Source organism: Polypterus senegalus, chromosome 17 (genome assembly GCF_016835505.1).
Source record: "Polypterus senegalus isolate Bchr_013 chromosome 17, ASM1683550v1, whole genome shotgun sequence".
NCBI lineage: Eukaryota > Metazoa > Chordata > Cladistia > Polypteriformes > Polypteridae > Polypterus > Polypterus senegalus.
Genome location: NC_053170.1, coordinates 43,131,594 through 43,145,840, shown reverse-complemented (window position 1 = coordinate 43,145,840; position 14,247 = coordinate 43,131,594). Strand labels below are relative to the sequence as shown.

Sequence of the window (14,247 nt, the reverse complement as noted above, 5' to 3'; positions counted from 1 at the left end):
AGAGATGTCAGGTAATTAAAATTAACTACTCTGGGCATCTCTGTCCTAGGAGGATTCATTTTGCTGATGTGCTCACATCGCTTGTGCATTAACGGCAGGAGGAAAAGTAAAAGGGATACCATTTTCCTGATGTTAGCGGCCAAGCGACTTTGTCTTCCTTCTGAGGTTTTGTTTTGCTGATGTGCTGGCCTTGCTTGTGTTATTAGTTTCCAAACGAGTTTTCTGTTTCCTCAGAGGTGGAGCCCTTACCCCAACTTCACATATCACTTCCGGGCCGGACAGACACACACACTTCCACGCATAGATATATATATATATATGGTACTTTTTTCCTTCCCCCCTCCTTGAGGATTTTGGAATATGGAGAATCTATATTTAAGGTTTATACTAAGCTAAAAGAATTCATTAAAATTGTTAAAATATTTATGGATGTAGTGAGAGAGAACATGCAGGTGATGGATGTAACAGAACAAGATGCAGAGGACAAAAAGATATGGAAGAAGAAGATCCGCTGTGGCAACCCCTAGCGGAAGTAGCCGAAAGAAAAACATTTTACAACTTATTGTGACATAATTTTGTTTTTCATGGGCATCACCATTTTGGATTTAGCTTGCATATGGTTGCTAGCCACATTGCTATGCAAAACAACCAGAGGTCAAGACCCATTGTTTAGAGGGCACAAAAGTCAGTAGTCATGTGCTCCCTGATTATCCAAGATTGGAGAGAAATCTAAAATCACTGAAAGTATCCAGATTAGTTATAAACTTCTTGGTTTCTGAATTTATGCAATGGTGTTTTGACCACATCTTCGTTAAGTGATTTGGCTGTGATGACAGATAAGCAAAGATCACAGCTGTGAATCTTTCCTATTTTCTGACAGACGTTTCATTTCCCAGTTTCTGTTTATAAACAAAATCTGTGCTTTTTCCCTCTTAAGTCATTACACTTCCAACCCTTCACTCATTTTAAGCCCCCTCCCTAAGATCACTTGAGGTCTATCTCCAGAGCCATATTTGTGGACAGAGGCAAACCTACAATTCCTCAGACTAGAGCTCCATCATATTGACCCCAGCATCTCTGTCCCCATGAGCTGTCAGAATGCAAGAAAGGCTCACTTTGTATTAAAGAATCATTCAACCCTGCCCAGGTTTAATATGTCTGTCTTTTAGTGCCCTGGGGAAGCGTAGCATTTTCCACCCTGAATATCCTTCTTTGACTTCTGTGAGGGCACTCCTGTCTTTAAATACTACTGTTACTAAGTATTCAGGTCATTTGCTGTACAGCACTCTACAATGAATATAGGCCAACATCACTTGCACAAATTTACAATCACAGTCCCATAACAATAATTTGTGAAATCTTACAAATTTAAAATGTTTTCAGATAAACTAAATAAATGCATGGTAAAACTGAATAAATTCAGTTTTATTTGCATACAAAAAAATCAAGACAATCTACAGTAAAGTCCATTAAAATATTTGTTGACAACAGAGGAAAGCATAAAAGTCATACAAAGTCCAAATTTTGATAACCTTGGCAAACTAGCTATGCAATACCCTTTTGGCATTCTATAACATCATAAGTGTATGTTGGACAGTTCAAAAAGAATAGCAAAGTCTACCCATGCCATTGTATGGGCATGGAATATTGTGTTGGCAGTGCCAGCCTATACTTTACAGTATCAGGGCCTTATTCTTTATGTCCCTGCCCTGCACAACTTGAAAAGGCCTGCAATTTTGCCTTTAACCACGCTTCCTAATATAATACAAAAAACGTCAAACAAGGAATTGTTATTTGAATGGATTGTAAGTTCCACACAAATATGTCAATGCTGCCCCTTTGTGAGGTTTAGTGTCAAGAGAATCTGGAAATCCAAACACCTGTACCAGTTCATAAGCACCACAAACAATGGACGATGTTGCATTAAACATCCTAACAGAGAAGCGGTATTATTATTTGAATAACATATTGGTTGGAATAAAATCCAACAAACATAGGATTTTCTTTAGCTCATATATAACAGCTTTCATTAATAACCCTACTGAAATCATCAAAACAGTTGAATAATTTCAACTTTAAATTAGCTACTGCAAAGACAAACAGCCAATCAGAAATAAATGATGCGTAAACATGTTAAGTATATAGGCCAGCAGAAATTATTTCAAACCAGACAAATACATGAACAACTTTTGAACAAATACAAAGGTGTGATTGGTCTTTAAAGAAAGCAACATTTAACACTGACAAGCGAGACACATGAGTGACTTCTCAACATGACATCTGTAACTATTTAAAATTGCATGACCTATATTATGAGTTTTCATTTAATGACTAATATTCAAGTACTGTACATTGTCATCACCAGTTTAATGGCCATTTTCTAGGATTATTTAGTAACTTAACTTACATTCATATTTGTTCATCAAATGTACTGGAAATAAACAAGTAATTCTGCTTTGTACTTTTTTGTCAGTCTTCAACAATTGTAAAGGTGTGAATACCCCTGCTGCCTTTCAGCTCATTAAGACAGTCTATAAGTGAAATCTGTTATCGCACCTCTACTGCGTCCCTTTGTTTTGGCATGATGTTGAGTTGTGAAATAACTTTGCCTAACACAGTGCTGCCTCCTGCCATGTTCCCATTAGGTCTGTGCTTTCTAGGAGCTGCTTGCCTGCATCATCTATCACAATTCAATGAAAATAACATTAATTGTTATTTTATTCTTTTTTTCTTTAGCAGTTTTTGGAGTGCCATTTTAAAACAGCTGCTTTGATGGCTCATATCTTTAAAGGGCATTGCCTACATGTGTCCATGTGACTCCAAAGGCTATAATCACATGGTCATTGCTGCCATCTGTAAAATGGCAAACTGTGCCCTCAGAAAGTGTCTGCAGTTTTTTCTGTGTAAGGGAGAAAAAAAATGTCAGAGAAATCTAGTTTCCCAAGTAATTTTGCTTTGCTTTGGGCTTGCTTCCTTTAGGGTTAGGGTTAGGGTTAGAGTTCCAAGATTCATGAAAACCAGTTTAGTTGTTTAGTTTAGTTAAGTCTTACTTACCATATTGTAATGTACATTTTCATGATTTAATCTCAGCACATTAGTCTGTTATACTTTGCAGTCTTATAGACTCTTTCCACCATGGAGATGATGAGATCATATTATATTTTACTCCTTTCATTAATTGCTAAATCCATATAAGTATTGCCTATTTAATGATAAGATGTCATCCCAAAGACTTGTAATCTTTCCATATATTTTAGTATTTTTCATATCCATACAAGGTATAGGATGTGATATTGTTAACTATTAAACTATTATCTTAATGTTATGCACATGATCTCAGGCATTTGCATGTATTTCAGCATTTGCCATTGTGAACTAAGACTGTTTATACAGTATGTGAGTGCTCTCTCAGATTTGCTGCATAAAGAATGTCTTTGGGACCATTCTGGGTGTGATCTTGGCTCCTGTTTTAAAGGAAAATGCCCAACTGCCTTGTTTTAAGAGACCGCTTTTCTCCTTGAAAAGGACATGTAATATATAGTTTTGCATTATTTTCCCAACAGAATAATATTCTTGAAGAAGTGCAATATCATTTTTTATTGTTTTCTCGAGTTAAGAGAAAAGTTTTCTCAGGATCTCAAGAAAACAAAATTTCACCATTATTTCAGGCCAGCTTACTAACACATGACAACAAATGGCAACAACAATGATAGCAACTGATAAAAACCTGTGTGCTACCTACTGTATGTACACAAATATAAAGCCTATGTGCATTATGTGGCTTTGCTAGCATTGTAATCATGTAGGATGATCAGTTGCAAGTCTGCTTTTCAATACTTTGTGTCAAAGTGCAACAGCTAATGTAGGCACGATTTCAGTACCAAGGTCCGATCTGATTATTTTTGGGACAAATCGTTGTGAGATTATCATAGCTGTCCATGTGCCAAGTGTAATTTGGTTCCATTCTTCGGAGTCTCCTGCCACTTCTTTGAAAGATGCCCTCTTGGTCCAAACATGATTGCACTTCATACACAAGATCTTTAAAGAGCCACAGTCCAGTCTTAAAACGTTAAGCTATATGCTTTGGGAAGCATTTTGATCGCAAGAAAATCATTCTGTTATCTAAGAAAAAAAAATCTCGAGAAAATTATTCTGTTAGCTCCTTTCTCTGATCATTCTATATTGTTATTTTCAGTTTTAACATTATTATTTCAGTGTTTTCATCGCATCACCATTTGGTATCTTATGTTTCCATGACTAGTTGCTCGTCACAACTGGCAGAAACACGACTGTGATATTAGTTCTTAATTCTATAGAAGATGTCAGACTGCAGCTCACTGTGTCCATGTTTTTGGTTTTGTGAATAGAGGTTTGTGGTACATAGTTAGAAAACTTTTTAGGGAGTCAACTTTGTGCGCTTTTTGATAAAGTCTTTGGTTTGTGTGTTGGAGTTTGGTATTTTTGGTAGGACTGACCTTTTAATTTAGACGTCAGCCTGTGTTTTACCTTTGAGTTTCTCTCATCTCATGGTCCTTCTCAATATTGTTTGCCTAACCTCAGTTTAGGTTGTTCCATAGGTGAGTCAAAGACTGTTACTGATTTTATAGTGCAAGATTACTTCTCCTGAACAGTCTGTTCTTCATGGAGAGATGTAATTGGCAGATAGAAGAGACTATGGAGTAATTTTATGAAATGTCAGTAAAAGAATTTCTACTGCAAAGTGGAAACTTTAGAGTAGTCATTCAGTATCCAGGTAAAGAGGATATGATATGTGAATGTTTTTAATTATGATATGGTAAAACTGCAAAAATTAAATGCATCTCGTACAAATGTATTACATCGCAATGTAGTTAACACATTGCATTTCATTTAATGTTGGCATGAATAATCATTCATAGGAAAGTGGCCAGGATGGGACATCAGTCTCTCATAAGGTTCACAAGAACAACAAAATGGACTAGTCTGACAACACAATGGTGGTGTGCAAGAAAGGCTAGAGCAGACCTTATTAATGAGATGCGGGTCTTTAGATGTGTACAGCAAACTGCAGGGAATATTCTACCAGTCCATAGTAGCCAATGTGTTGTTTTCTGCTTCAGCCTCATGGGGAAGCAACCTGAGCACAAACAAAGCACAATGCCTGAACAAACTTCTCAGGAAAGCCTACTCCATCACAGGGTGAACCCTGGATATACTGAAAGCTGTTATGGAAAAGAGGATGATGGCAAGATTGGATTCCATCATAAAGATCCCCTCCAGAAGGTGCTCTCTTGGAGCACTCTTAGCTACAGGCTCATTCCACCACAGTGTGAAAGGAAGCACCTCTGGGGGTCTTTTCTGCCCAATTCAATGTTTCCACATGATGTACTTGCTAAGTTCATTTTTATTTATTTACTTATTGATTGATTGGCTGTATTATTTGTCCTGTGAGTCTGTATCCTTGTTTTATTATGTTTCTGCTGCTGTATTCATCTGAATTTCCCCATGGGATTAATAAAGCTTATCAAGCCTAATCTAATTTAATGCATGTTGTCACAGGAGGCTGGAGGTCAGACCCAGCTGAGACTCCTGGAAGGACCACCCTGGGTGTTGGGGGGACCAGATGAAAGGAGCAAGGAGGCTCAAGCCCATTGGGACCTGTGGCCACTGCCAGGGGGTGCCCCGAGTGTTGTGGATCCCAGGAAACATGCACTTCCGCCACACCTAGGAAGGTGGAGGAAGATCCTTCCAGTGACATCCGGGGTGCTTCCGGGTGCAAGGGCAGCACTTCCGCCACACCAGGAAGTGCTGCCGGGAGGACGTCATCAGGCACCTGGTGCACATCCTGGTGGAAATAAAAGGGGTGCCTCATTCCAATCAGGGAGCTAGAGTCGGGAGCAGGAGCAGGACAAAGCTCCCGGGAGGAGAGGAAAGGTGGCTGACGGAGACTGAAGGAGAGGCCCGTGGCCCATGTGTTGTGTGGAACTTTTGATCAAAATAAACGTGCATGGCATTCGACATCTGGTGTCTGTCTGTCTGTGGTCGGGCTGTTTATCACAATGTACAAGTCCACACTCATTCATTAAGAGTGAAATTAGAAATAGCATTTAACATGCACATCTTTGGGGTACGAGAGTACTGTCCTTGGCAAGCTATGAAAACTCAATATGAGGTGCTAACCACTGTCCAACTGGGCTACCCCCTGGCAGTTCAGTAAATGGCAAGTTCATTATATCTCCCTGCAGGACATTTAAATTCAGTGAACTTTTGCTTTTTTTCCCCCTCAAACGTAAAGCAGCAAAAATATCATACTGTTCATTTAATTTTCTGCAATTATCCATGAATTGGATTTTTGTTAGTTAGATGCATCCCTTCAAAAGAAACTATTACTTAATTATCTCTTTTTTAAAGTGACAATGCAGTTACCTGAATTTGATGTTATTAATTAATATTCAAAATTTTCATGATATACATTTTTAATTTTGTCAGTGTTTTCAGCTTAACGAATGTTTGATCAAGTACATTGTTTCTTAACTAACATAGCAATGTTTCCCAAGGGAGAATCATTTGCACTGATAATTACAGCTTTGACTTCCACATGCTGAAATGCAATTCTATTTGTGATAATGTTCTCCTTTTAAAAGCAATAAAAGACAAACATGCAATATTGGTGTTGCAAATTCAGAAAAAGAAGAACTTAAAATTAGTGGTATGTGGCAAGTCATTTCCTTTGCTCTGCATGTCCAGTTAGGAGCAAAAGTCAAGTTTGACATTTTGCATGCAAGCTTATTATGCACTTGTCAAAAGAAATGTATGAAAGGAGGCAGGGCGAAGGGAACTGATCCTTAGGTGCCAAGGAACAAAAAGACCTGCGATTCTCATTAGTCTGGAGCATTTTACAGTCCTTCAGGTAGATTGTTTATTGTAACACTGGGTCACTACCATAGCAATGCCTTTAGCTCCTCTTTTTATTTTTTTCAAAATGAAGACAGAATTCTGCATAGCGCATTTAATGACATGACATTATAATTTCACGTTATTAACAGAATGAAGCTGAAGGTAACTGTTAGCATTTGTGCTACTGTTGTTTTTTCGAGAAAGCTTTTTTCTTCTTTTTTTTTGTAAACATCTCATCAGTATGACAAGCATTATCTTTTACCTTTTTGTTTCAGTTAGAAAACAAATGATTTCAAGTAAAAACTGAATGGGAAAAAAGTGTAGGATTTTCACCTTAAATACATTCTGTTTTTTTGTACATTACAGCTATGAACTGTATTTGTATTATATTGGGGGAAAGTACATAAACAACAAAACCTGTAAAAAATGTATGAACCCCCTAGCCAAACTCAAACCCCAAGGAGGCCTAAATACCAACAAACGTTTAATACTAAGTATTACTAAATAATAATGAAAAGAATGAACAAGGAGTAAATAATAATATGAAATAATGAGGAAAAATCATGAATACCATAATACAATACAATACAATTAATTTTTTGTATAGCCCAAACTCACACAAGAAGTGCCGCAATGGGCTTTAACAGGCCCTCCCTCGTGAAAGCCCCCCAGCCTTGACTCTCTAAGAAAACAACAAAAAAAAAACTCCCAAAAAAACCCTTGTAGGGAAAAAAAATAGAAGAAATCTTGGGAAAGGCAATTCAAAGAGAGACCCCTTTCCAGGTAGGTTGGGTGTGCAGTGGGAGTCAAAAAGAAGTGGGACAATACAATACACAATATAGAACACAAGTAATCCTCAATACAGCATAAAAATAAAAATTTGAGAAGTATGGAGTAGAATTTCACATTAGATTATATCACATAATATAATTTGGATTGGTTTAGAGTCCTGGAGACCTCATTCATCAAGCTGCCTCCCCCATTTGGCCATTCCACAGCTGAAATAGTACTAATCTGATGAAAGGACCCCTCTTTCCCACGATTCCTGTGATCCTCCATCAGGGATGACTTTACCTTAGGCAGGCAAAACAACTTGGCAGGTGGGCTGTGGCACCAATTGCCACATTTGAGTACCTAGAAGAGAAACAGAACAGGTGAGGGTTAGTTTTCAATTATAACTATCATGTTACTTATGTTTTAGTGCTAATGACTAACAACAGAGATGCAGTCTGTACAGTTAATCAGCAGCTCTAGTCAGGATATGCTAAACTGAAGTAGTGAGTCTTCAGCCGGGATTTAAAAGCTGAAACTGAAGGGGCATCTCTTATAGTAGCAGGCAGGCCATTCCACAGTTTGGGGGCCCTGTAACTAAAAGCTCGAACTCCCATTGTTATTAATCCTTGGAATCATAAGCAGACTGGCATCTTGAGATCTTAATGTGCGCTCAGGTTTGTAAGTCATGATAAGTTCAGACAAGTAAGCCGGACTTTGATCATTTAATGCTTTATATGTTAAAGGATTTTGAAATCTGCCCTAAACTTAACCGGGAGCCAGTGTAAGGATTTAAGAACTGGAGTTATGTGTTCATATTTTCTTGTTCTTGTAATAATTCTTGCAGCTGCATTTTGGATTAACTGGAGGCTGTATAAAGAACAGTTTGAACAGCCAGTGAACACCGCATTGCAGTAGTCAATCCTACTAGAAATAAATACAGGAATTCATTTCTCAGAACCCTGTTTATTTAGAAAGCGCCTTAATTTACCAACATTTTTAAGATGGAAGAAATATGATTTGGACAACTTTGTATTGTGTGCTTTAAATGACCTGCTAGAGTCAAAGAAAACTCCTAGATTGCGGGCTGATTCAGTAAAATTAATGGGGATTCCAACTGAGCATGGACAGAATACTGTTGTGATCAGTGTCATTCCCTCCAACAGTTAACATCTCTGTTTTATCTGTGTTTATCTGACAAGTAGTTCTCATCCATCCACTCCTTTAATTCACTAACACAACTAATTAAAGACAACATCAGAGAAACTTCATTTGATCCAAATGAGAGATATAACTGTGTTTTGGGCCTGCCTATATAAGCTACTCTTCTAGCAACCTTGAGGTGTCTGTCCCAATTGACTCTGTTTCTTCTATATTAAGCACCAGATATACCCTTTATATACCATATCACTCTCTTATGGTTAGCCCTCTTCCTCCCACCAATTGATAGGTTGCTATATATTTCTGACTCCTTGCTCAAAAGGCACCCACTGTCAGTCAACTTTAAGTTCCTTGCTGGTGTTACTTCTGAAGTTGGGACAGTGTTCCCTTTGCTCCAATAACACCAGGCTGGAAATCTTTCAAGTGGCTCCTGGTAGTATCCTTGTATTCCAGAGTCTTCCATTGCCATGAAAGGGATCCAAGCTGTCTGCACTGTCTGAGGAATGGCTTAGTCACATCCCTTCTTTTCTATGGCCTGGTACTGGCCACAAGGTGCAGACTCTTCTAGTCTCCCTCTCCATAGTCACAAGGCCAGGTACCAGTTAACATTGCATAGTTTCCACCAAAGCCACCTTTTTTTTAGATTTATGTTTGTTTCCCCGTGTCTAATGCTCTTCCATGGAACACATACAGAGCATTCATTCTTCTAATGGATCCCTTTCTTTATCATTGGTATCAGCAGGATGTCTTCAGCTACTATTTATAAATAGACAGACAGACAGACAGACGGACAGACAGACAAATAGATAGATAGATAGATAGATAGATAGATAGATAGATAGATAGATCAATCACTTGGCAAAGATCTGTTTTCACTTTGACATTAAAGGGTCTTTTTCTGTTTGTCAGTGTAAAAAAGCCAACTTAAATCGAGTGTGAATCAACGTTGAATAGCAATAAAATTTAAAACCCTTCAAGACTTTTAACATACTGTTAAGATTAAAATGTGCATGTAAGACACTATCATTTTAAGTATACTGGGTTAATTCAAATAGTATTTGCAAGTAGATTGCCTAATGTGCCAATCTACACTTTAATTAATATTTTGATTTGTTTCTTTAGAACCAGGTGGATCAAACTTACTCAACAGTTAAAACAGCCTCAACAACAGTGACCATCGGTAATCTGAAACCAAGGACAGTCTACATATTTCAGATCAGGGCTATTTCTTCCAAAGACCATGGGATGTATGGCCTTCCTTTAGAAGTAGAAACACTTGGAGAATGTAAGTCTCTTCATGTATGGCTTTCAGTATGTTAATATTATGCATGCTAAATATACAAAGGAACTTTATGAACTGTGAATTCCATTTTTAGGTATGTACCATTAAGTTGATGTTACCCATTGTTTAAAATTCACAGTTAATAACCACCTTGAATTTTTTTTTAGAAATTATTCATGAGACATTTAGAAATGCACTGTAATTCTTATAGCAGTGTTGGAGTTGATGATAATTGTTTATGTTACATACAACTATTTGCGTGGGAAACAATCAAGATAACTAAAAATGTAACAATAACAGTAATAATACATAAGATTCAAAGTGGGTGCTCAGTTTGTTGATAATGTAAAGAGAGAGAGAGAGAGAGAGATCTAAAAGCCTTGTACTAAGATATATTGTGAAACAATATGTTTGTGTGAATTTTATAAAAATTAATATTTTGAAAGTTCAATCCAATATCCATCCTAATGTTTAGGATGCAGTATAGAACTGCGTATGCTAATATGATGAAGAAGATCAGTGGAGGATAAGCTGTAACAACTTTAAACATTCTTGTACAATGTCTGTAGTGGCACAGCAACGCAGTGCTTAGTGCATAAATCCAGCACCCTGGTCCATTGTCTGTGAACGTTTGCCTCTGGGTATTCTGGGATTCTTCTTACCTTCTCACAGGAATGTGGATTAGGTTATTTGATAGTTTAAACTGATTCTGTGTGTGTGAGAGAGTTGGTGGGTATGCTATGGTCCGCATCACTCTGCCTTGGAGTATGTGGTTTTGAGAATCACGTGCCAACATTTTTTGGAAATATATTCAAAGAATACGGTTTCCTTTAGCTGTAGCATCAACAATGAAATCTTAACAATAAACAACTACTTAGACTTATATTTCCTTCAAAGCACTATCAAGATGTAGAATAGAAAAGTGTAGTTATAGTGGTTTGAAATTTGTTCTTTCAAATTTTGAGCTAAATGTGAGTGAAAGCAGTGGCTTTCTCTCTGACTGTCTTCCCTATAATCTACCAGGCTACTTAGCAGTCATAGCGCCGTATTTAATAGTCCCTAACTAACACAGAACAGCAACAAACTAAATGGAGAAGCATCCATGGTATTGATTCTTACAGTGTCGTACTAATGACGTCAAGTATGTCATTTCTGAGAGTGCACTCCATAGGAAGCATTGTCACATCATGACAATGGCGACTCAAAATAACAGCACTCCAGAAAAAAACTAAATGGTGATGAATACCACACAAAGATTTTGAAGTAAGTGAAAAGAAATTCTAAAATGATAAAATATTCAAAAATTAGATTCAGTGCCTCAAAAAAACATAATGGGAAATAACCAATAACCAGAGAAAAAATGCTTAAACAACTGTTCAAAAATGGCAAACATATACAATCAAAAATAGATTGCAATATCTTATGCTACACTGCTTGCTTGTCAGCAGTAAAAGCTCAATTCCCTCTCTAAATCTAAGTGGGAAAGGATTGTCTTATTTTACCTAAAATTTCCAAAAATCAAATATCTGAGAAGGTGAATGGTTCAGAGATTTGCTTTCAGAATTTGAAAATAATTTTTGAATACTGCCCTTAAGTTAAACAAGCCCAGGGCTTCTGATGACCTTTTTGATGTTTCAGTATATGTGAGAGTCTACTTCTTACTATACACATACTCTAGATCTCCTTGATTATTTTGTGTCTCGTTCATTGAAACGTGAATGATAAAATCAACAGATTTAAATTAATAAATGCTGCTGCTTCTCAGATCCAGCTTCCTGGATTTGAATCCAGTGTGGTTGTCTCATTCCATTCAATATATCATTCTAAATTAACTAAAGAGTCTGAGCTTTTGGTGGCTTTCATTACTTTTACTAAAAGGTTTATTCTTTCATATTATAACATATCATATTATTCTCACACCTGCTCCGTCCAATTCAGGGTTACCAGTAATTATTGCAGCAACACTGGCCACATGGCATAAGATAGCACTGGACAGGGTACCAGTCTGTTACAGGATCACTCACACGGGCGCCAATTTCGAATAGCCAATCAACTTGTGAAAGGCAGTACACAGAGGAAAAACAACAGTTCACACACTTACCATATAGACACTGAATTGAAACCCATGAGGCTGGGAGCACGGGGTGGCAGCATAACCCACTGCAACACCACCATGTCACCCATATGTTAATAAGTATTTCTATGCATTAAGTTTATCTTTGCAACCAAATCCTATCATTCAGGAAATAACACATGGATGCAATATGTGTTAATATTATTACAAAAGTTTTACAGCACAGCAGATGTTTCCATTGAACCTCTTTTATTGTTAGGTTTTTCATATTCTGTTGTTTCAGCTTTACACAATGAGTAATTATGGTTGGCTTATGGAATGACACCTTACAACTTTCAAATTTGGTCATAAGCAACGACAAAGGTTGCGGTGTTAGCAGGAGTTCTCTGCAGGTAGCCAGCTAGTCAAGAAAAAAGGGTTTCAATTGTGAGGCCGCTATGAAAAATTCTGCACCTCATATTTTCAAATGAAATTAGTTCAAAGTTCAGGGAATATTCTTTTTATGACTTAATTTAATTGCCAATGCATTTTATTAGCCATCTACTTAAAAGACGCATCTGATCATTAGCAGCATGGAAATAATTTCACACAGTGAATCAACATAATTACGGGAAAGCAATCATTACATTCAGAAACTGTATTTAAAAACACACATCTTATATTAGCTTAATTATTACTGAAATTGTTTCCCCATGTTCATGGATTAAATATGTTTTCTCACTGTAATCTGCTTTACTTTAAGGACAAGTAGATTTGATAATCTATTCTTTATTTAATTGTTTAAATGCATGTTAATGCATGCTACCAAATAATGAACTTTAGATGCTGCAAGTAGGGTTGGTGACCAAACAGTTAACAAAACTATTCATTTTTTATTATTTGGCGTAACTTCTCACTTTTACAATTTAAATGATCATTGATAGCAAAAAACTTTTTAAATGTGAGCCAGTATCACTTCCAAACAACTATAAAGATTGCATTTTTCATACCGTTTTAGTTTACACATTCTTAGCTTACACATAACCCTGCGTTTGTGTACTGGATGTGGAATTTAGCTTTCTTTTTGTTTTGAGAGCTTTTGTTTCTCACTAGTAAATAGCCAGACAGAAGAATACAGACGGACACGCATTATTCACTAGCCGATTGTCTTTTCTTGTGTTTTTGATTGGGTTGGATTGACTACACCAAGAAACCTTTTTCAGTCTTCAGCCCATCAATTATCACCCACAGAGTTTATTATCAATTGCTAGAAGTTGGAATGCGAATTTGTTTATTGAGAGATATAAAAATAAACCCACACAAAAAGAGAAAAATATATGTTCAATGAAACACACAAAAAAGAGCCACTCCATTTTCCCAAACAAAACAATGAAATTCTGTGGCAGTCAGCTTGCTTCTTCTTTTGCAGATGTTTTTATCCCTTTCATTTGAGTGGCTTGTAGATGAGTGCGGTAATGCTTGTTCTAAAGGCATTCGCTGATGTGCATTGAATTGTTGACTGCTGAACTCGAGCCTGACATGCATTTGGACAGAAACCAAAAAGCGCAGTGGTGTTATATCTCTGGGGCTTTTTATGTAACATTTTGTTTCAATTATTGATGATATTCTAAAGACTTCAATCATGCTGGTAACAATTATGGACTTTGTGTTTTAGGTTTTGTAATAGTTGTTTTTTCACATTATAATTTTGATGTTACATGCCACCACTTTTTTAAGGCTCTGTGAACCCTGTTGTGATTGGCCAAACTGCTGGTTCCTAACATGTGACATTCAAAAGTCGGGGGCAATGACGTCATTACTTTAATGATACAGAGGTCAGTGTTGTGCTCTTCTGGGTTGTCCAGCATTGTGTATATCCAACAACGTTGCTGAACTGTGAATCTGACAAGACAGCAGTGCTGTATATGATGGACCAGAGTAGACTGAACTTCCTGAGGAGACTCAAGTTGTTTATTGTGTTTTACCAGTCCATTGTAGTCAGTCTGTTCTTCTGTGTTGTGCACTGTCGGGATCACAGCTGGAGCACAGGTGTTGCAAAATCCCTGCACAAACCAATCACTAAAGTCAAGATTGACTCTAGACA

General features: G+C 37.1%; 1 protein-coding gene across 1 annotated transcript in view; it reads left to right on the top strand.

Moving 5' to 3' along the window:
* Positions 1-14,247, top strand: part of LOC120517506 (ephrin type-A receptor 7-like) — a 607,868-nt gene that overhangs the window by 470,210 nt on the left and 123,411 nt on the right. The window contains exon 6 of the mRNA XM_039739879.1: positions 9,931-10,093. Within this exon, the coding sequence (XP_039595813.1) occupies positions 9,931-10,093 (163 nt within the window). The remainder of the gene's footprint in view (positions 1-9,930; positions 10,094-14,247) is intronic.